The sequence below is a fragment of the Apus apus genome, chromosome 2 (assembly GCF_020740795.1).
Source record: "Apus apus isolate bApuApu2 chromosome 2, bApuApu2.pri.cur, whole genome shotgun sequence".
In the NCBI taxonomy this organism is placed as follows: Eukaryota; Metazoa; Chordata; class Aves; order Apodiformes; family Apodidae; genus Apus; species Apus apus.
The window spans coordinates 103,017,822-103,041,535 of record NC_067283.1 but is presented as its reverse complement, the minus strand read 5'-3'; the positions used below and the strand labels follow the sequence as shown (position 1 = coordinate 103,041,535).

At 37.7% G+C, this 23,714-nt stretch overlaps 1 protein-coding gene across 1 annotated transcript in view; it reads right to left on the bottom strand.

Moving 5' to 3' along the window:
- Window positions 1-23,714, bottom strand: part of PIEZO2 (piezo type mechanosensitive ion channel component 2) — a 320,085-nt gene that overhangs the window by 47,435 nt on the left and 248,936 nt on the right. The window contains exons 23-33 of the mRNA XM_051612156.1: window positions 23,511-23,636; window positions 21,333-21,533; window positions 19,174-19,378; window positions 18,929-19,030; window positions 18,296-18,461; window positions 10,791-11,034; window positions 9,527-9,623; window positions 7,928-8,087; window positions 5,408-5,497; window positions 2,712-2,833; window positions 1,835-1,906 (exon numbers count right to left, since the gene is read on the bottom strand). Of these exons, the coding sequence (XP_051468116.1) occupies window positions 1,835-1,906; window positions 2,712-2,833; window positions 5,408-5,497; window positions 7,928-8,087; window positions 9,527-9,623; window positions 10,791-11,034; window positions 18,296-18,461; window positions 18,929-19,030; window positions 19,174-19,378; window positions 21,333-21,533; window positions 23,511-23,636 (1,585 nt within the window). The remainder of the gene's footprint in view (window positions 1-1,834; window positions 1,907-2,711; window positions 2,834-5,407; window positions 5,498-7,927; window positions 8,088-9,526; window positions 9,624-10,790; window positions 11,035-18,295; window positions 18,462-18,928; window positions 19,031-19,173; window positions 19,379-21,332; window positions 21,534-23,510; window positions 23,637-23,714) is intronic.

Below are 23,714 nucleotides of genomic sequence, written 5' to 3'. Positions count from 1 at the left end.
TGGTGTTTCCTCTCTGTTCTACTCCCACCCAAATTCATGAATGTTTGAATTCCTATGATATACAAAATGAGGTAGCTTTCTGTGTAATAAAATTATAACAAGTAGCATAAAGCTAACAATAAAAATCTAAATTAACCATCAGAATTGGCATAACACTTCAAGCTTGAGCAACTTCAACAAATACATATGTAAAGCCACAGCCACAAACCCATTTACTGAGATGAACAGCCACGTGCAGCAGAATGCTGAAGAGTTACAGCTCAGTGTTTCAAAAAGGATAGATGGGGAATATGAGTCTATTTCCAGTCTGTGTCCCTGTGAACACCTACTGTCAGTGCCATGTCTCAGTGAGTGTGGATGCAAACCATGTGGCACGCAACCACTGCTTGCAGGATCAGGGTCTGTGATGTTTCCCACAAGGTTTTGCATTATTGCAGTAAATAATTTCAAGAATGCTCACCATTTAGAAAAAAGAAAAGAAAAAAAAAAAGTTGCCACCTAAGAATATTAAATAATGAGGGTAAAATAAGTAAAAGCCAAAATCAATGTCTCTCTTTGAGCTTTTCTTCTTATTACAAAATAGAGACCATATCCCATTCCTTCAAAATTACCACAGCCTGAAATTCTACAGTAAAAATGAAAAAAGTTGTAGTTTTAATTCATTTTGTCATTGTTGTTCTTAATGAAACTAAAGGGCAATATTTTGATTTTGATAAGGTTTTTGAAAAGGGATAGGTCTCTCTAAAGTGGCAGTGTGCCCTTTAGAAAAATAAAAATAGAGGCACAGCTTACTTGTGACTTGATAGAAAAAAGCACATGATGTTCTATTAAACACTGTTGGTTTTATGCTGGATTTATAAATAAATATACATAGGTAAATGAAGCAGTATGTAGATGTGTAAAAATATTAATTGGAGTAACCCTTAAACTAAATTACTAGGAAAAATACAGACATTCACAATGCTATACACTTGAATATTTTTTAACTCTTCAGAGGTTATTAAATAGTTCATGTCTGATTTCCCCCAACGAAGATCCAATAGAGGGGTATCTGATTTGAAACTGCAGTCTACTCAGTTTTCTTGTACCCAATTCATAATGTAGGGAAGAACTCTATCATATGCCTGGACTGGGCTACAAACAAATTAAAACACCACAATGCGACAATTATATGAGTGATACAGGCTACTAATTTCTCGTGCACAAGGCTGAACATTTTTGCTCTTAGATAAACCCAAAAAAATTTACAGAAATAACAAAACAACTGGCATCATCAGTACATTGAAGTGTGTTTAGAGATATTCAGCTGAGCTGTTCACAGCCTAGTCCTGAGAATAGTCTTGCTGGCTTACAGTAGTATTCAGATTTCTAGAGCTAACAGTAGAATGATTGATGAACCAAAAAAATTTTAAATAAATAATTTAAAAAAATGATGTGTGTATATGAAAAAGAAGTTATGACTAATCTTAGAATGCATTGTCAAACTTTCACCTTAACATTTATAAATATACTGTGTTTTGGAGTAGCGGGGAGCTGAGACATTTGAGGCCAAAATGGATTATTTCTGACAAGTTTATCTGATTTGATAGTCTTCTAAGAATTCCCAGTGTATGATGAGCTACCTATGCTTCCAACACACAGAAGTCCAAAATATCATTAAAATCACTCCTTGAGAATTTTGAAGTAGAAAACGTTTGTTGAAAAAATCAAGCCTTCTATCAAGTCACAATCATAAAATCAGGCATAAAACAAACAGGTCATGGGAATGCCTTCATTCTGGTCAAGGATATAAGGGTTAAATCCACGTATTTGTAAGATGATTGAGAAAACCTACTGGAAGCATGATCAACCCAAGGCCGCCACCACAGCTTTTTTTTGCCCTTGGCTTTCTCTTTGTCTGCTTCTCCTAAAATAAAATATGTCCAAATATTAATTTTATAAAATGAGAAACATGTTTCTTACACTGATTAATCATTTTAAATTTCTCTCAAAAGAGCTAAAATTTCATTAGTACATCAGACATTAAATCTACTGAATACATTCAATACCAGAATAATTCAGAAGCATGACCACTACACAGAAATACTCTGGTTTATGCAGCAGTTAAAACAGCATTCTACTCCAAAACAGCTAAAAAGTTTGTGTTTTAAAACATACAGTCACTGTTGACTGTAACTTCAAAAAGAAAATGTTTTCCCTCCTCTCATATCCCCTTATATTTCAGGGTCCAGAAAGTTTAAATTCAGTAAGTGCCGATCCCAAGCCAGTGCTACCATTGTGGCACTACATGGGTATAATTTTATCTGTTCCCATGTTTTCAACAACATTTACAAGTACACAAACATTTCAGTGACTGGAAAAACCTCACAGCATCCAGAAAATGCTCCTGGAAAAAAGTGGATGCTACCTGTTTGTAACACTGTGGTTTATAAACCATGACTTTGTTCAAAACAAACCTCTGCTGCTATTCAGCTCTTTACCAACAACATGAAACTAACCAAAAGTAACCTTAAAGAAAATAACTTGCTCTAAATTTTCTTGCAGTACAAAATCCCAGACATTTTTGGCTGAATCAAGCTCCACACTGATACTCAGCTAACAACCTTGTTACATGATGACAGTTCTGAAGAACAATTTATCACTTGTCCAGCTATTAGGTACATGATGTCCTTAGCGCTCAATTGGAATTAAGATACAATAGCTAATGGTACCTTCGTCATCTTCTTCAGAAACCTTCCGAATCTCAGGCCCCTCTGAGGAGTCTTGAGTCATGCTTAGCATCCTCTCTTTACCCTTTTTGTACTTTTGCTGCCTGGCTTTGATGCGATCCATTCTAGCAAAAGGAAGAATCTTATTAGTTTCATGTCTACTACCCTTCTTGACCCCTCCTGAATAACCAGTCTTAAATGCTCTCATACACACAGACCCATGCTCCAACATTTCTAAAGGAAATACTCATTTCACATTATCATTAATTCTGCCCTTACACATAAGGAGCTAAACGATTCTGAAGGGGCTGGCTGGAAGGGTCAAGCATGGATGCTTGCCCACTGATCAGTGAGAGCTGGGTTGCCTGCTATCACATGACTGTTTTACCTACTCCCCCTCAACTGTGTTATTATAATTTAAAAATGAAAGAATTGCTATCAGGAGCTACAACACAGCAAATGAAGCTCTAAGAAAAAAGGACTCCTGTCTAAAGCAGTAGCTTTCCTGAAACTTGCTACTTTGAACCAGGGATGTGTCTGTTCCTTCACTATTTATGCTACATCTTGACTCCTTAAGCTCTCTTTTGTCCCACATATCTGGAAATACAAACACTTAAACTGCTTTGGTTTTGTCCAGGATGCAGGAAAGCCTTCAATTCTTCTTGCAACCCTGCAAAGTTAGCACAACCTGGTCTTTTAAGACTTATATGTTTGAAAAACATAGTTAAAAAAATAATAAAATAGATCAACAGGAGTAAGTTATTTCAATACAACTGGATTAGAACAAAATTATTAACTAATTTCAGTGAACAAAATGCACTTAAACACTTCTATTTATCTGTCCATTTGTAAGGGAATAACTAACCACTGGAGAGGGAAAAACTCATCTTGGCTAGTTGCTATTACTCAGTAGATTATTAGATTTCTTTCCCTGTCATTTATTTGCTGCTGAAGTTGCGCTATGTCAGTCAGGACAACTTCATTGTTCAAAACTTCTGGCCATGCTGACGGTTCTCTTCATCCTAACCAGACTAAACTGCATGAAGTTCAGATGCACATTATTTAAACAAGGTTCTTGTTTTAACAAGTACCCTCTATTGTTGAAGTCAGGCATCCTGCCAATGTAAGCTGGTAATTTTGAGAGAAACATAGATTAGCTTTGGCTTCACTGCAAGCAGTGCCATCTCTGATATTAAAATTGACTGAATTAAAAGAAAAGAATGATTTCCAGGACAGGCACGATAAGCTTGATTCAAGCACAGAGCAGCACAACACCATCTCAATTCATCATCTGATACGGAAACCCCAGGCATGCAGGTAGACAGCATGGTCCCTGCAGCCTCCTGATGCTTCTTCAGTTACACAAGTGTGGAAAAAAGCTGTCAGGAGTGAGCTTTGACATCTGGTTAGGAAGCAGTTACAGCTTTTCATACACAGCAGTGGAGGAGCTTTGAAAGCTTTTTGCAGCTACTAAAGAAGCATGCTGGCTGCACCCAACAGGTAGCAGAGTGGCCTGTTAGCTGTATAAAGAGAAAGGATGCCCAGGCCAGTTAAACTGAATGCAAATATTTTCAGTGAAGTTAAACATACATATTTTGCACTCAAACAGTAGAGGAGAAACCACAAATGATACTGAAGCAGCAGGCATCCTGCACATTTTACTAGGAATACAGATATACAGAACAAAATCCTAATAATGGTAAAGTCAATGAGAATATTGCCATTCACTGCAGCAGGGCCAGAAATGTTACTCAGCTTCCTTAGCCCATAGGAATTTCATGCTATTTAAGTGGCTTTTAACTACAGCTTCCCTAACTAGGGCCCTTGCTGTTCCGATTGATGTTTGTTGTTTTTTATAACCCAGTTCCTGTGTCTCAATCTCCAAATTCATTGCCTTCAATGCTTGCACCCTCAAGTGAGACAGGATTAATGTGGCACTTCTGATTAGTAATCTGCCTATCATTTTCATGAGTTTCATGGGGGATTTGCAATTGACTGTCCTGCTCTTCTGAGAGATGGGGACAGACAAATTGAGAGCACATCAGGATAACCAGAGGAAGGAAAGAAAAAAGACATTTTTTGCCTTCATATGTCATCTGATTGCATGCATTAATACTAAATAAGGTAACTCAAAATGACATTGAGCTGGACCTCTAATAGAGAACAAATGTAGCACAGATACAGATCAGCTCTTAAAGAGGAGACTATATGGTCTTGTTGCTATGATACTTGAGTATGGACCACTTAAAAGCTGATGTTCTTAACCTGTCATCACTAAATTTCTAATGTTTAAAAGAATCTTCAGAATAAGCAGGAGCGTTCATATCTTCTCTCTTGATTTATAGGAAACATCTGTTTCCATTACAATTTCAGGCTCACTGAGGAGCAGGTTACTTCATTACATTCCACTCTGATTCTTTATGTTAACCTCATAACCTTTGGTCCTAGAAATGCAATTCTATGTTTAAATGAAAGCTTAGATTCTGCAGCATGTTGTTTTGTTGGAAAAGATGGCTCTAAAACCACATAATACTGGAATACCTAAAATCTCTGAATGCCCAGAGAGCAATTTTTGTAATTGCAAAATCATACTTCAAAACTTAATTTCTATAAAAGAGGGTGCTAGATAAATACCAACAAACAGTTAAATACATGCATATGTATATGTGTATATATATATAAATACATTAAACACATACTGTCTTTTCAGTTGATCCATTGATTTTTTTTCCTCTTCAATTCTTGCCTTTACAGCCTTGACAATTGTAGCCTGGAAAAGCTCAGCACCCCTACAGCAGAAATGGGGGCAGGAGAAAGAAAAAACAAGAGGAAATACTAAATGGTTCTAAGTTTCCTTCATGCTAGCTAATCACAATGAACTCAGTGTTTTCTCTGTACACAACCTCACCTGCATTAAACAAAACAAGGCCTGAAGGAAATAATAAATAACTCCAGAATACCAATTTGTTTACAGTTAATAATTTCAAAATCTGGGGCCAGACACTGTGATCACTTCTCAGATACAAGTTCCTGTAGCAGCTGTTCAAGGAATTAATTTTCGAGTCCTGAAGAACACAGAGGATGAGTGGATTCAAGGTGAGGTAGGACTTCTTGCACAGTTCCAGGATTTGGTCTTTATAGTAATTTCAGTTTTATAATCACTTTATTACTTAGTCTCCTGGAAGCTGTGAGCAAAGTCCAGCTTTATCCAGGGCCATGTTGAGCATAACTTCAGCTCTACTTTTACCCTCTGAACACTACAGAACTTTCAATCTGAAGACAAATATCCTTAATCAAGTTTCTTGTGGGTGAAAATAATATGGCTTCTAACTCCACTTCATTAGAAATGTAATTAAGTCATTGATATAGATGTTCAGATCACTTGTCTTGGAGATTCTTCATTATTCATCCATCAGCTCTTGAAGACTCACAAAGACCCTCAAAATTTCTCTCACAGAAGTAGCATAGATTTAAAGCCTTTCTTTTGTCAGGAATTCAGTAAGAACATCTATAATTTCATAAGTCTACTACAAAATAATTTTTCAACCATGTTTTCTGTGAGATTAATAAATCTTCCATGTAATATGGAGGATAACTGTATTTAAACTTTTTTAAAGGAATACAATCAAGACAGGCCATCATTATTGTCTCAAAGTATGGTAAAGTATAACAATGAAGGACATGTTCTCCTTAGCAACTTGATCACTCCTACATCCTTATGAACAATTGAAAATGGTAGCTGGATCCTCATCACTAACAATTAAATCTTCTTTTGCTGAGGCATTTGTATTTCACAATATTAACTTTAACTGGAAGACAGACTCAGATTGTGCTGTCTGAATCCAAACTTGACCTTCTCCACTGTCCATGTAAATTCAAACTTCGATTTTAGCACGGTAATCAGCTAACTAAAAAGTTAATCATACCACTGTATGTCTATTACCCTCCTTCCGGTAATAACTTGGCACTTCTTGGTCATTAATATATCTTTACAAAGCTCCTGATGTAGGCCACTGGGTCTCCACTTTTGCTTCTGGAGAGCTCCTGCCTGGGTAAGTTCAGTAACTTACCAAAAGACACAAAGCTGGAAGTAAGAACCATGTATGTTTCTTTCAATCCAGCTCAGTGCCACTTCCATGAGTCTGCTCTTTCCCTCTGGATGCAAACTTTCCAATTTCAAAGTCATTCTGATACTAATGATTTTGCTTTGTGCTGTTTTCAGTGTGAACAGAGTGTCCAAAAAACGCTACCAAAAAATTGGTATCCAGCAATCTTGGGCATCAGCACTGAAATTCACTCTAGAACAAAGTCTGACAGAGGTAATATGGGATTGATGCACATATCTTTTACTAGCCATGTTGACAGTGGTGAATTTTGTTCGGTATGGGCAGCTGGACATGGCCCCCTTTTAAAAAAATCCTGGAGGGAGAAGGAGAGGAAGATAAAAAAATACTTCCTTTCAGGACATTCAAGCCAAATTTTGCCCTCAAACACAGGGAGAAATCAACGTCTGTATGTTTTTCAGGGAAAAATAATGCCTCAATACATTTAATCCAATACTGACAAAAGTAATTCCTTAGAAATCGTACTGAAATTAAAACCAGAATTTCATTCCTAATCTGCATTCTTACTAAGAAAACAGAAGAATGATTGTGCTAGTGATAACTAGGGGTGGATGCTTGTGGGAAATGGCAAGTAACAGGTTCAAAGAGGGTGGTGTTTATTTGCCACACCTAGTCAGCGTTTAGTGGTGGGACACTTCCTGAGTGACTTCCCAATGGTCCTACCAAGCCAGACACTGTAACTTTGCCATACTTTTTCTCATGCAACATTTTTGGAATCAAGGTTTCTAAGTCCCATTGTCTCAAACAGGCTCTGATAGCAGAGTCTTTTTCCAAGGCTTAGAAACTCTGGCCTTTGCTCTCCTATGTATTGATGTTGAGACAATGCTGCAATACACATCAACTTGCCCAGCTTTTAATAAGGGCTATGAGAGCAGCAGATAGTATTTGGTATAAAAGACGGTTTAATTTCTGCAAGATTCTCAGTTAATTAATTTTCTCATGTGTAGTTTGTTAGCATTGGGTTTGCAATTATGAATTCAGCATATATTGATTAAACCAATGTTAAAGGACTCTTTCAGTACTACCTATCATAAACATATAAGTACCATAGCCATGAGAGACTTGAGCTGTTTAATTTTTTTGAATTTATGTTACCTTGATGCAAGGATCTGAGAAGCTTTTATATCTGCAACCACATGCAGGAAGTAGTAACTCATGAAGACTCTTCTTTGCAGCAGAAGGAAAGCAAAACATATACTGTCCCAAATGATTCCTGCTTCACCACTGGGCAGTTTACAATCTTGATCATTGGTTGCTGGAAAAAGACACCCTCAGCATAAGGACTGTTGTATTAAGTATTCTTTTATCATGTCTAATCAATTAAGTAATCTTAGCTTATAAAACTGTATTAATTGAAGTAATTTAATTATATTTTTAAAAACCCACAAACATACATTTTAATTTGAAGTGCAGCATATTTTTTTACAGAAAACTGGAAAGCTTCCAACAAGGTGATATCCCATGAAAACTGAGAATTCACCAAAAGTGAATTTGCAAATTAATTCATCCTATCCTAAGAAGTACTTGAAAATGAAGAATAGGAAAAAAAGTATTTTTGTTAGCATGAAATATTTTGTATCACTATTTCCTAAATGGAATGTTTAATTTTTTTTATTTTATTTCAAAGTCACTTTTTGTCTCGATTTTTTATTAAGAACATTATCAACATAAGAAAGAAGTGGTTTACTTTTGTCAAAATAACTTTTTGACTGCCACCACCTAATATCTTTATTTTTCCTCCCCACAACTCAGTTCAATGTCTCTTTCCATTGCATAAGAGAAAAAATATTTGAAACCACAAGAATGCTTCCTTTGGGGTGGAAGGAGACAAGCAGAGAGGAAATCCCATTCCTCCTACCTCTAGATTTTGGATTGGTCTGTGTCTTTCTTTCATCCTTTCTTTATTCTCTAAAAGGCAGTTCTCTTGGGGATATTAAAAAATTGAAACTGTGTTTTGTGGAGCTAAACTATAAACTAAACGGCCTATGCTGCCCCATAGAAGGGAACAGAATTACTCAAGGGACAGACTCAGGCTCAAAACTGGGTTTACAATCAAGCAAGCCAGTCTAATAGGTCTGGAAGGTCAAGCTCCAAGAGTTTCAAAGCCTGCTGTGCCCATTTCCTGGGGAGTCAGAAACCTGAGTCTAAGTTTCTGTTGTTGCTCAAAAAGTTTTGGATAATACAAGAGCTACTGGGCACCTTTTATCTTGTGAATTTGCATTTTCCTATTTCCTGCTTTTTCCCCTACTCCTCACTTATCTATTAGGATCAGACACGAAGATAAGAATTCAGAACTTTACTCAAACTCAGTAGGATGAAACAGTTATTTAAATTCAGCAAAAGACACTGAAAAAAAATAATCAGGTGTTTTCAAATCATCAGTCCAGAGCGTCAGGACAAATGGAAGCCAAATTAACAGCTCACTGACAGATGAAGTGTCTTGCTCTTCTTACTTCATTCCTCCTTTCTCTTACCTCTACCCTCATCCACTCCCCCCATCATCACCAAAAACATGAGAATAAGTGTGAAAAAAAAAGGTAGTCAATACAGGACCGTGCTGTATTAACTGAACTTGCAAGTATGATTATTTCATGAGATAATATGTCAGGAGAAGGAACAACTTAAATATGACAGAAGATTTTGAAGGTGATTCTTTATTTATAGGAAATTATAAAGAAATTGAGCTATACTTACGAATACGGTAGCCTTTAACTGTACAAGCCAGGCTAAATGCCTGAATCAACCAGCAACTATTCTTAATTAATGATTCAATGTAACCACATGCTCCTATCTGGAAAATAAAGTAACAGTTTCATATAACAAGATAGAGGGGTTATAAAGAAAAATTGCACCTCTATACATTACATGAGAATATCACGATCGCCCTGGGCTGTCTTATATCTCATTACTAAACCAGAGATTAGAGGAAAGAGTGCCTTTATCAGTGACATCACTTTTAGATAGCAAGCATTTTTTCCTTTGATTATCAGTGAGATGGGAGGTACGTGGGTTTCATGTGTGTTTTTGCAGAGAAAGTGATACATCTGGCACATTAACCAACTTTTATAAATCACTGACTTAATCTTGCAAACATATACGGAGAAGCTTAGCACACACACAGCTCCACTGAATTCCCAAGCATAAAATGAAGCACACATGTAAGCATTTAGAACATTTGCAAATTCGAACCACCCATAAATCAATTTTATTTCAGTACAGTGACTTATATAAATGTAAAAAGAAAAATGTCTGCTCTTTTCACTCCTGCACAAAAATGTTCGAAGCTGAAAAGCAATCACCAGGAATAAATCTGAATTTATCTTTCAAAAAAAGCTTGTCTCAATCACCTATTTGTGCCACGGCAAGAATCCACTTTAAAGAGCTAATTAATGTAACAAAACCTTTAGTATTTTGCAGAATCATTTGACATTTAATTTTCAAGTATATCTGTTTTCACCTGAACCTCACACTAGTTCTAAACAAAACTGGAATGTAGTTCATAATTTTGTAGTCAATGTCACTAATTACATCACATCTCACAACAACTGCATCTAGTACTGGGCTTGAAAATTCTAGTTTTAAAGACAAGGCTCCACATGTGCACTATTTATCAATGGTATAACTAATCTTGCACTTCTTACTCATTTCTTACTCCACTGAGATTTTCACAAGACTTCTAAGGAGAGACTTTAGCAGGCAAAGAAACCAGAACCTGGCCCTTTGAAAATAGCTTGTGAGTTTGCACAGAGCTGACCAGGACACAAGGGTGCACATCTTCCTGTAATGTACATGCATTACTATTCCCTGGATATGCACTATCAGTTTCTGAATCAAAATGGAGCCTGCTTTGAGCTTGCAGAAGGCTGTGGTCCTGAAAAAGGATTTTTAATGACCACTCAATGCTCTGTGCACACTGTTCCAAAGTGCTGAGGGCAGAGGAAAGGCAGCAGCTACTTACTGAGAGGATGTTCTTCATTGTGATCACAAAGACATTGTAGGCAATCAGCCAGTCCCAGTAACGCAGAATGCTCCTGATGGGCTTCAGCAGCAGATCTCCACCAAAGAGAAGGAAATAAAAGCAGGCTACCAAGTAGCCCATGCAGAATATGCTGATCCTTGTGGTTCCCGTTATGAAGATTATAGTGAGCACAAACCAGAAGAGGTAACTAAATATTATCACTTTATACATGTCTAGGTAGGACCTGGAAGTAAGGAAGGAGAAAAGGTTACTATTTTCTGAGGACAATGCTACCTTTTCTCAACCTGTGCTACTGGCTGACACTTGTGCCTAAGGTCTGCTGAGCGTTCTTGTCATGCTTCAACATCTGGGCACCTGCTTAAGGCTAACACCAAGGTCACTGGGTCTAGCTCGTTCATGTACTTGCCTGGCTTATATACTCAATTCTAGTTCACTCATGTGCATAGGCCCCTAGCTACACCCAGTCAAGACATTTTGCATCACGCAGTATCAAGCTTTTTGTCCTGAAAAAGGGAAAAACATGTTCTCCCCAAACCTCATGATAGAGTGATATTATCTGGCAATGCTACCATGTGCAATTTAAAAGCTATCTGAGATCATCTTTTAAGAAGTCTCAGCAATACTACAGCAAATCTGTCTTAAAAAGCCAGCAACAGTACACCACTGCAAACAATTCTCTATTTATTTATAACTACTGGGGAATTCAGTTTGGTTAAAAGCCTAGTTTTCAAAGACAGCTGCTGAAAATATCTTTCTCCATGGAGATCAACTGTAAAACTTTTGAGGGGTGAAAGTTTTCTATAGAACATAAATGTGATAGAACTTACTGAAACATTTGCCAGGAATCTACAAGACAGAATTATCTGAAAAAAGCCTGGCTCACAGTGGAGAAGAGTGAGAAACAATTTGGTATTATCAGATTCCTTAAAATCTTGACTTAATATTGACACAATGAGCTTTCAAATAAGAATATCTGCCAAAGGCAATACCAAATACTACATACAGCTAACCACTGAAAACCAACTAATTCTTAGTTTCCCCCCCATTTAGGGTTTTGATTCCAGATGTAACTGTGTTTCCAGGGTCTGTTCGCCTAGGCTGCAAAAGTAGATTTGTCAGGAAACCAGGCAAGGACACAACATTCTAGGAGTACACGCACACCTAAGCCAAACCATGTAAGGAGTAAATGAACTAAGTGCACTGTATGAAGCCACATAAAAAGGCCCCTGCTGCTGGGTGTTCTCAGGCTCAGAACTTTCTAGGGCTTTGTATTTATAGTCTTGCATTTATAAGCCAGTATTATACATTTCACTTGTCATTTAACAAAAGGCAATGAGAAAGTCCCTTTATGTTTATTTCACACAAACATTTAAGAAATTTATGGACTGCTACTTGCAAAATCTAAAAGAATCATGACTTAGAGATGCTACCAGGTTTTGGGTGATAATAAAACATTAACAAATAATCTATACACACTAGTAAAACAAAGGAGTGGAAGAAAACCGTTGAATAGGTCTTGATTAACTTAATATGCACTGAAAATGGTGTTCTCAGTGTTTCTCCAGAAAAAAACAACGATAATATTTGGTGTTCCTTTAGTAATAACTTCCCTCAGAGTAAAACTTCCAGAAATTAGGGAGCATATAAAAAAAAAAGACAAGAACTTAGCTATTTTTCTCTTATAATGTTATCTGTTTGCTACATTTTAGCAGTCATCTAAAATATTAAGTACATCTGTTATTCTCATTTTCAAAAAGATACCTTAAATATAATAGCACCGGACTCAAAAGGCAGGAGGCAATACAACCATGTCAAGTGACAAATTATGTAGTTCTTAGAGATGGAAATCATTCTCATTTTTATAAATATGGAATTACAAGAAAGCCCAACCATAAAAATGGCTCCCAAGAATTCACCTTGAAGAGGACATCTTACAAAACGGTGCTGGAACAAGTGATCCAGGGCATGACTAACCAATCAATATCACCAACTATCTCAGGTACTTATGTGCTGGCCCCAGGGCAAAGCCACATTGAACACAACGGATAGAACTATAGTCAGTCAGTCTCAGGTAGATAAAAATATTCCTGAAATCTCACGTTTTAGTTGCAATATGCCAAAACTTGTCTGTTATAGTGCGGAGTTGTGCATCTCCCTAATTTTTATTAATTGTTTACAATGATATACGTAGGTCAAGTGCCTTAAAATTGTGAATGAAGACTTGTCTTGGTGGTAGGGGGGGGTGTTCTCAACATATTGCCTCTCAAATCACTTGAGGCATTCTTGGATGCAAATTCTGCCTCAAACTCCAGAAAGTTAGGAAGTGAGAAGTTTCAGTTCCTTGCTCTGGAAATTATAATGCAACAGTGGGAGGCTGAAGCACAAAACCACCCCAATAGCCACAAAGACCTTACACAAATCCAGAAGGCCCATGAGGGTGCTTATGCTATGTTTGAAAACTTCTTCATAGACAGCAGAAAATGCTTAGTCTTGGATAGCATACACTGTAATTTTATGCTTTCACTGCAGACCACACAGATCATTAGATTAATGCCATGTAAACTTTCCAAACCTCATCTTCTAGGTGATCTTTAACTCCACATCCAGTCACAGAGAGGAGAGGCCACTCTCGGGATGTGGTATTTGACAATACACCTTGGAAATCTGAGAGCCAGCTGCTTCCCAAGGGGACTGTCCCACTCCCCTTCATCCCCTCAGCTCTGGGTTCCAGCCTCTTCTTTGGCTTTGGATCTTTGAATTGGTTTAAAGAAGTAAATTTGCAAAAACCTATTTATTTTGGGAGAGGATAGAAGGAAGAGATACTTTTCTGCCCATTCAGCCTATGAGCCAACTCACTGCTGGTGTGATGAATGCAAAAGTGGGAGTGTACAGCTGGGGGCCAGGAAAACAGCCACACAGCTGAGGAAGATAAGCCACTACAGCAGTGTACCAAGAACATAAAACTGGTGGTTTGCAGCCTGATAACCTCTGAATGTGAAATTACACAGAAGAAAACTGAAACACAAATGAAAAACTAATAAATGCTGATTTGCCAACTGTGTCTTTAGCAAAATCCAGTGATACTCTGGTTAACTTTTTGGAAAAAGTTACCATATCACTTTGCTCAAAACACAGAAGACAAAGTCTGAAGTTCATTCCACCCATCCATCAAAGCTATAGTAACCTCAGTTGGCTCTTCTTGTCAAATAACCTGTTTTTCCTTACTAAAGCTTTATTAGTGTTCTCATGATTGTTTCAGTATTTTATTTCCACAGAAATTAATTTTTAACTGTAATACAATCCAGCCTGTTGCAAAAAGATTGCTCTAGGTGTGTTCCCATCACACTTAATCATGTGCTTGGCTGTGGCCAGTCTGATGTCCAGACTTCTGCCTCCAGGCACCACGAGGTGCTGATGTAGCAGCCAATAACCCCTTGGGGAAAGCCAGGACTGTGAAGTTTAGGGAAAGAACACACTTCTGCTTACTCACAGATGAGAGAATATTGTGCTGTTGAACTGACTGATACAGGTCAAGGCTTCTTCATGCTGGAGGAGCCACTGTTACACAGCTTCATTGCCTTTTCTTATCATCCACTTGTTCTGCTTTGAGTGCAACTTACCACCTCCAGATAAATCCGGAGCTCTTCCTGAAGCCGTTTTCTGATGACTAGCTTCTTCCCCTCCTTCAGGCATATTATCCCTGTATATGTGCACTCTGTAAGCTACCTCTGCTCTCCAAATTTTTTCCTTCTTTCCCACTTCCCTATCTCCTATTGCTTCCATGACCTTGCAGCACAAACTGTTTCCCCTCGAATCCCAACACTGGTAATGTCTCACCAAACCTCCACCCCCAAAGCCTTTCCCTGCAGCTCCCTTTAAGTCTTCATCAGGTAGATTAATTTCTTTTCCTTTTCTCAATAGCTATATTGAAACTCTTGAAAAGTAGCTCAATGACTTCTTCAAATTTACTGTTGTGGATCCCATAGGTTTTTGTTCCCATAGTTTTCATCAAGCCCTCTTTGGAGACTGATATTCTCTTACTCTCACAATTACTAGTGAAGTCCTTCCTTCATGCTTCTATCTGCTTTAGAAATTCCCAAATCCAAAGCTGTGTTATTTGTTAAGGCTCATTTTATTAGCCCCAAAATATTCACCTGTTTTACACAACAAATATGACTGGGTAAGTGTAATGATGATCCTCACAGCTGCCTTTGAGTGCCTCCACCTGGCTCACCTGGTGATGGTTCCCATGGTGCAGGTATTAAAGGAGATAGTTCAATGACTGGCTTTTAATATTGCTTCTGCTCTTAGGAGGAAAAAAAAAAAAAGTAGTTTACAACCCAAATTTTTTTCCCTGTCAATGTATAGGAGAACATCTGAAAACTGCTTTGGAACTGAAATGAGTATTTTCCAGCATCAGAGACTGTGGGAAAGGATTATCCTCAGTGAAACTGCTTTAAATCCTGTTTCATTTTAAAAGCGTCTACTCTTCGTTTTTATTTCTGTTTCAAAGACCTTTAGCTGTATTCTCCTTTGGGGTCAAGCATATATCCCCTGAGAAATGTGGGGGTGGAATGACAAGAAAATTTTAGGAAATCTCTTCCTTAGACTGTATTTATCATTGCTGAGCTCAAGCATTTCTCCAGAGAGAAGAAAATTAAGCATTTGGAAATACATTCTTTTTTCTGCTACTGTTTATAATGCAGTTAAAAGCTTTTATCCATGCCTACCAGGACAATGAACAACTGGCATCTTCTCAAGGGAAGAGACAGTCCACAATGACCATTTCTTTTACATGGCAGTAAGTATGTATCAGGCTTCTCAGAAAACACATAAATACTAAGCACTATTTTTTTTAAATGCTTTTTAATTTATTCATAACCAGGTTGTCTTCACTTGTTTGGCCTTTTCTGACTGACTTCTGAAGGAATGCCACTTTTGATTTCACCTGCTTGGATAAGCCTTGAACCAAGTTCTTGTCCATGTTTCTAAATATTTAGACCATTCTGAAACTTCTATGCAGAGTGCAAGAAATATATCCAGACAAAGTCCTTCCAGTTCCAAACTGTCTTGGATGGAGATCAGATATATATATATACCTTTTTCTGCGGTATATCTCCAGTGGGTTCCCCAGAGCTTAAGAGTCCTTCTCTTAAAAGATTTATAATCCCTAAAGCTGTTTCAGTCACCTTAAGAGAATGTCCAGCCATTCTTCTTTGAGGGAAATTCAGCATTTAAAGTTCCATATACACAGTGCAACCTCTCAAACATAACATCATCTAAAGCCTGGAAAAATCTGCACTGTATTGAAAGAACTGAAGAAGATACTTAAGGGCTCAAAGAAAGAAATAATCAAGAACACAAGATATATTATGTAGTTCATACTAAAGGAAGGCCTGCTTTTACAAAGAAGTTACAGCTTACCTACCCCAGCATCTACAAGCAAGGATCTTATAAACAGGAATTTTCTCTGTTCCTGAGATGAATGGGTTATCTATTAATTTGATAGATTTTTTCAAACAAAAATGTCCCTGTTCTGTTTCCTTCTTTGCCTTGTTTCTTTGTTTTTGGTTTGTTCTATTTTGGGGTTTTGTTTGGTTTTGTTTGTCTGTTTTGATTTGGCTGGGTTTTCTTTGTTGTTGTTTGGTTTTGTTTAGGTTGGTTGGGTTTTTTTCCCATTCTCCTTCTTATTCATGCAACATAAAACTATCACACAAAACAGTTCCACAGATTTCTATATTTAGCTGGAACAAGTATAGAGGGGTCACAGTTTATTTGTTCAGCACACTACTGCTAATGGGATTCTTTGATTTTCTGGGGTTTTTTATCCTTTCCACCAGCAATATTCCTTACTCCTTAATACAAGTTGCAAACTCTCAATTAAATGGTGCTTATTGTTAATCATCTACACACAGGTCTATTTTGTTAGCACATGCCAAGCACTACATTTGAATGAGTATGATGCCACCAATTACTTCAAGCTGATGCACACCACACATATGGATCAAAACACAGAATTCAACCCTAAGGACTGGGGAGAGGCAGCAGGCCAGTTCAGCTTGGACTTTGCTTTTCATTATAAACCTGACTCTGACTCCCATCCAAAATCTTCAAAGAGCATCCTATGTGCTTCGAACTTTTCATTTTCATTTGGGAATATCTTCAACAGATGACCAGAAATACCTACCAGATTTCAGGGAACTTTGAAAATATGCCAGAAGAGGCTGTTTAAAAAGCAGTGATTTTCTTCCTCTTTTTTTCCCTTCTGAAGATAGCTGTAAGTCACATTCTCATAATTAGTGAGTTTTTTTCACAATTACTTTTTATTCTGGACTAAGTGGGGAAAATTCAACCTTTTCTTTCTGCCAGCAACCATGTCACCAGTAATGGTCTTTTACCAGTGACCAACCACATCAGAATGTCTGATACAACTGCTCTATTAGCTCTTGCTAACCTGGACACCACCACAGTGAAAGAAAAAAGTTCAGGCAATCCTCCCTACATGTTCCTGTCAACCAAGCCCTATTTGGCAGATGTCTTTGGAAAGCATCCTCACTTGAAGCATTTTGAAAACAGATTGTAATTTCTCTTTTTCTTATCTTAGTGGATCTCAAGCAGCTGGTTCCCTGTGTAGACTTGAAACACTCAAGGGGGACAACTCTCCACCCTTTGCCCAGAAGGGACAATAAATCCCTGGACAAATGAGTCAATTTCAATGGTATCCTCCTCAAAGCCTATTTCAAGATAGATTTGGCCACCATTTCTAACAGAATCAACAGGATCAGCATAAAAATCTTGAGAAGGGCTTCTGGTGATAGCACTTCTCTGGTAAAAGAAACAAAAGCTTAGCTTATCTGCAAAAGGGAGACGTTGCTAGGTCTTAGTTAATTTTTTTTAATTTTTTTTTTAAAATCCATTTCACATTCAAACATCTGTTGGTAACAGGCATTCATAAAATGAACACCTTGTCTGACAAAACACAATATGTAAGAAATCTAATTCTTCCCATTTATTCTTCTAATTCTGCAATGAATTTCCAGAGACAACTTTAATTAAAAGCAGACCCAGTGCAACTCAGAAGAGTTGAGAGAAGATGTGTTTGCTGAAATGTTCACATAGGAATGGCTCCATTGTTTGAAGACGAACCAGAACAGACTGTCTCAGGCTCTGCCCCCTTTTTGTATTACTCACCTTATTAAACAACCTTACATAAACGCTGAGAAACAGAAGATATGCCAATTGTCCTTCAAGGCGCTTTTAAGGTTCTTATGCTTAAATGAAGTAGCACAAAGGACATTCTCTTATATTAGAGTACTACTTTGATTGTACCTAGACAACAACTCAGTGGGCCATGACTGACAACTCTGTGGGATTAAACATGTACATGGGTAAACTCAGTCTACATTGTATTCTTCCTGACATGTCTGTGTTTTGGGGGAAACCACCAAAATACAGCCACCAAGTATGTAAGATTCAGTTCTTACCGGCAGTGAATGAAGTCAGGAACAGGATTATGCTGACTAAAAGATGCTGCATCAAGATTCATGCAAATTTCCACATTGTCTCCAGCCATGATTCGTACTGCAGCTTTATTTTCATCCTCAAAAGTCTGCCTTTGTAAGGATGCACACAGCAGCAACATGAAATCATCTAGGAGAAAGCAGTCATTGCAATGAAAAATTCAGTCATTAACCTGTAGGGAGTAGTGGTGAAATATTATAATGTAGTTATCAGAAAGTTTTCCCTCACATTGAACTTCCAAGACTGTGCTACTTTCAACACATTTAATGTAAGTTTGAAATGTATTCATGTCTTTAGTTTTTTAACCTCTCATCTTGTATTATTTTTACTGAGAAATACATGAGAAAAGAGGAAATAATCCATACATTTTGATGTACCTTCATTAAAAATGGGATGGGGGGAAAAGCAGATGCAGAAATTACTAGTCCTTTGAATTTTTCTACTGCATACAAAGCCACACTTAGTATTCAATCTCCCACAGAACATGTCAGCTTGCTACTGAAGGGTAAATAAAAGGCTGGCTTCAAATGACACTGTACAGATGTTTTCAGCAAATGACATGTAAACACTTCACAAAAATGTGCTGAAACACTTACAGACAAGGAAGACAGGGTTTGGTCTCACAATGAAGTCTGGAAAGTATAACCACTTTATGATGTTGGAGTTGAAGTTGGCATTGCCACTTCTCCATGGATAGTCTGTATGACAGAAGCACACAAAAATGCAGTAAGTACTTCATAAAAATTACTTCATCCTTTTCTTCTGAATAATTATCAATTTCCCAGCACTGTTTTGTAAAAGGAAGCAGCTTTAATTGTCCATAAACAGTAAGAGTCTTTACCTTTACAAGGAGCAGGTGGGATGCCAATGCAAAGGAAGTACTGGAATGTAATGATGCATGCCAGAAAGCAGCAGTATTTTGGCCAGATCTCTGCAATAGCTTTTCTTCTACGTCGATACAATACAGCGATCAGCCAGAAGGCATGAATCATGGCATAAAAATCCATTCGTTGACCAATTACATTTACTGATAGAAGAAAACAGGTCTGGAAAAGAAGCAAAGAAACATAAGCAACATTTACAACTTGATGACTAGTCAATGCAGTAATGATAAACTACTCTGGACTCAGCCAGAATGCTTGGACATGTGCTAGAGCTGACTGCAGGAACTCATTAAAACAGTCTGTATCTCTCCAACAGCAACCTCTCTCACACCTCTCCAACATCCCAAATTTTTGATACTCTTCTATGAGGGACAGCCACGTGAACATAGCACTAAAGCAGGTTTCCATTATGGGATATCTAAAGATACAGAATGGAAAGAGCACTGTCCCACTAGCACCTATGTGAAATGTTTAATAGTTGCCAAGCAAAGCACATATTACACAGCCATGTTTTTTGATAGCACTTACAGATGTGAAAAAGAAGAGAAACTATTAAGAATAACAACAACCAAAGTGTATTCTTATGTGGGAACCATAAAAAAAAAAAGGGATTTCACAGAATCATAGAATGGTTTGAGTTAGAAGGCATCTTAAAGATCATCTAGTTCCAACCCCCTGCATGGGCACGGACACCTCCCACTAGATCAGGTTGCTCAGGGCCCAAACCAACCTGGTCTTGAACACTTGCAGGGATGGGGTTTCCACAACTTCTCTTTAGACAGCTTCCCATTTAGACCATACAGCTTCTATTGGCTGTAGACTAATCCAATCAATTGCTGTAAGGCAGCTTTTGTTCAACTTTCTTCTATAGGCTCTGCATCCCAGAGCATTTTTGTTCTCTGGCTCCACTTAAAAAAGTCCCTTCCCTCAGTGCTATGAAGCATGTTTTCAAACATAGTGAATACTTTGTAGCTAATAATTTATTCAACACACTTCACTATTTAGATTGTCCCTCTTTTCAGACTTCAATGAGGTTAAACTTATTTCCCAAAGGAAATGGCTTGCTGATTAATAATGATTTTCACTCATTTCTAATTCCCAGACACATTTTACTCGGTTTATCAGCAGCAAGCAGTGACAGTGTCCAATATATACCTCAAGAGCATAATTATTATTGTAAGATTCAGGATGCATTAGCCTAGGAGTTGCCTTCTTCAGATAGCCATACAAAGTTGTGAAAGATCACATTTTTGAAAGTGCATTTCATGTGTCTGTGAACAAACAGGAGATGTAAGGGAACAAATATGAAGCTGCTAATTTTTAATATATATATTTTTTTTTTTTCCCCCGCAGTTGTACAGCAGTAGGTTGGATTCAAGGCAGGTTCCATTCTGATTTTTTGCTGTTGAATTGGGTGAAGCAGATAGAAGGAACACAATAGATGAGCTTAAAGTCCAGCAGCCTGTGCTACTACTGCTGGAAACAGATAAGCAGGTCTACTAAATAAGACATCTACCAGATGTTTAGGATACATTATCTATCCTTCAGTCCCTTCACTTCTTTGTACCTGCCTCTTCTAATTCTGTGTGTTTCTTGTCTATTGAAAAGTTCCTTGGAGACAGAACTTGGTTTTACCCAAGTAGTACAAAGCAGCAATAACTTTCACTGCAGTAAGGTTAGCAGTCTCCTGCAGATTGCTAACAGCTACTCTAACAAGCAGAAAAAGAAGGATGCATTTGTGCAGTTGAAGGCAAAAGAAGCTTAGAAATGTTTACATAGAGACAATGGCCTGCTAGCCCCTGCTTTCTTTTTCCACTTCTGCAGTCCCTGGTTCCCCCTGTGTGTGTGTGCATGAGAGGATATGCCTCACTTCTGCCCCTTGTCCTATCTGTTTATCCCTTTAGTTGAGTTATTAATAAGACACAAAGAAAAGCAAGAGGAAAACCAGTGAGGAAAACCACTACTAGCAGGTAGACAGCAACTGTGGCAAGGTCTAACACAAGTGATGACTACGAAGCATCCAGCTGCCAAATGTAGTTCAAGCTACTACTCAAAAATAACACAATCAAAAGGTTTGGAAGGATAGTCTAAAGAAAATCAATATATAGTGATTTACCTCCAAACCAAACTTGTAGAAGAAATAGTTTATGAAATACTTGACACAGTTTACCAGTCCATCATCCAGATGTGCTCTTGTAATATCGTGAAAAATGGTTTTAGTCACAGGTGTGGTAAGGTTATTTCGACATCTATAGTACTCCTGATGACGGTAGATTGTAACTTCAAAAGCCAGAATAGCCAGCATCAGTAAGTTATTCTATGGGAGACACAATCAGAAGAATATAAAATAAAGATCAAAAACACAAGAAGATATAAAATTTTCTGATAAGCATAAATCCATGAATATTCAAATGGATGTCACCACTGAGCATTTCCACACTTGGGGATGTACTGGCACCTATTCCCAGCTATTATCATTGAAACAAAGTAAGGTTCCTACCATGTCTTGAATTTTGATGAAACATACTGAGATTCAGAAGATATATTTAAAAACATTCATTAAAAATATACTATAATGAAAACTAGTTGTGGAAAAGAGAGGGAACGAAAATGCATTGACCAACCCATGTGCCCTCTCATGCTTCATAGTTTCTCTTAAGATATCACACTTTGCTTTGCAGGAGATAGGTGATACAAGCACACACACAGCCATTTGCAGCTCAGCTAGCAAGTACTAACTTCATGAAACTGCAAGGATGCTGGGTAGTGCAAATATATGCTGGATGCTCTTGTAAATGAACAGTGTAACTGCAAGTCTTCACTCAGGCACAGATCCTTCTATGCTAAAGCCAGACTGACTGGGATGCAGTCTTGAGGAGATCTGAAGTGAGTTTTTTTCTCTCAGGATGGAGGTCTGCCCTACGCTTAATGGAAGAGAGGTACTAAACAACTCCAAAAATAGGTTAAAAAGACCAGCTAAGAGAAAGTCCCTCAAGGAAGCCATAACTGAAGCTGAAGAGGCAATCTCTAGATCTCTGTTCACTGTGAAATATTTGGGACAAGAATGTCCTGAGGCAGATGCCACTGTCTTGCTTTTTGTTTGGGTTTTGGGGTTTTTTTGACACAAAGTTACTTCTCCTTGCTGTCCCTTGGCTTCCTACTCTTATTCAGTATAGTTTTCCATAACCCACCATAGCTAGGCTCCTGACTTCAACACTGCAGACTCTTTGAATGTCTGTTATCAAAGGGGCATAACAGAAAGACACCAAGACTTGAAGCTCAGGTCTCGCTCTGAACTGAATTCCTCTGTGTAGAGCAATTTTACTTGCTAACGCAATGAAAACCCTTCTAGAACAATTTCTAACCCCAAAGTATTATCTATTTATAGCTGCAAAGCTCCTAGCATCAAGCCAAACATCACTAGGTGACTTCACTCTTCATGAAGAACCCTTGAGTCAGTAATTGGTTTTTCCCACATATATTCTTAACTGTGGGAGGTGCATGGCTAAGGGAGTGAGAGGCAGAGGCACAAGCAGGGTCTGACATGTTTAACCACCAGAGCTTGGAAGGTCTTCCCTACATGAACAAAGCAAAAAGAGGTAAGCTGTCAAGGAAGAAATGAGGAATAAATCAAGTTAGATCAAAACTTGCTGTTGGTCAGTCAACAAATTTCTGACAACCTTAAACTGTGTACACAAAAATGTGTTGATTCTTAAAATTGAGAAAAGACATGTAAGGTTTTGTTCAGAAGTTGGCACATTTTTATTGTAAGTAGGGTTTTCTAATCAAGATGGGAATAATAAAATATTGCTCTCAGGCATCAGCCAAAAACAAGAAGAAAAACAAAAGACACCCATTTACTAGTGTCTGAATGAATTATTCCCTTAACTCGTTATATTTTCTAAGCTGTGGCTGAGGAATAAGCACTTCAGAAAATTAACTGCTTATAGCATATACTGTCATTCAAGGCAATTGCTCCAATTAGAACCATCAGTTCTTAGTACCTGAAAGCTTTATACCTCTTAAATATCACCTTGCTTAGAGTGCTTTTAACAGATGGTAGAGTCAGAAAGCCATACTTCTACATGCAGATCATCTTAATTGGTACTGAATCTCTTCTGGAAATTCCCTGTGTAACAGATAGGATTTTCTGCTGCCTCTTCCCCTCTGTGCTCCCTTATTATAAATGGTTTGCATTGCATTTTTTGTGTGTGGCAGTTTATTTCTTTCAAAGACATTTTAAATTTCATCACAAATAAGAAAATACATTAATGTAGATAATTAAAGAAGTTACCCTTAAGTACACAAGCAGGGGATAAGACTTCCTCAATCCAACCCATTCTGCAGGATCAACTGGCCCACTGTAGAGGACTGAGGTTTTGAGTTCTTCTAAATTGACCTTAGTTTCATTCTCTCCTGGCTAAAAAGAAAATGCAACAGTTTCTGACTTTAAGGCTGCTTGGGGAGGGAATGATAATCAACAATAGTAGATCGGGTG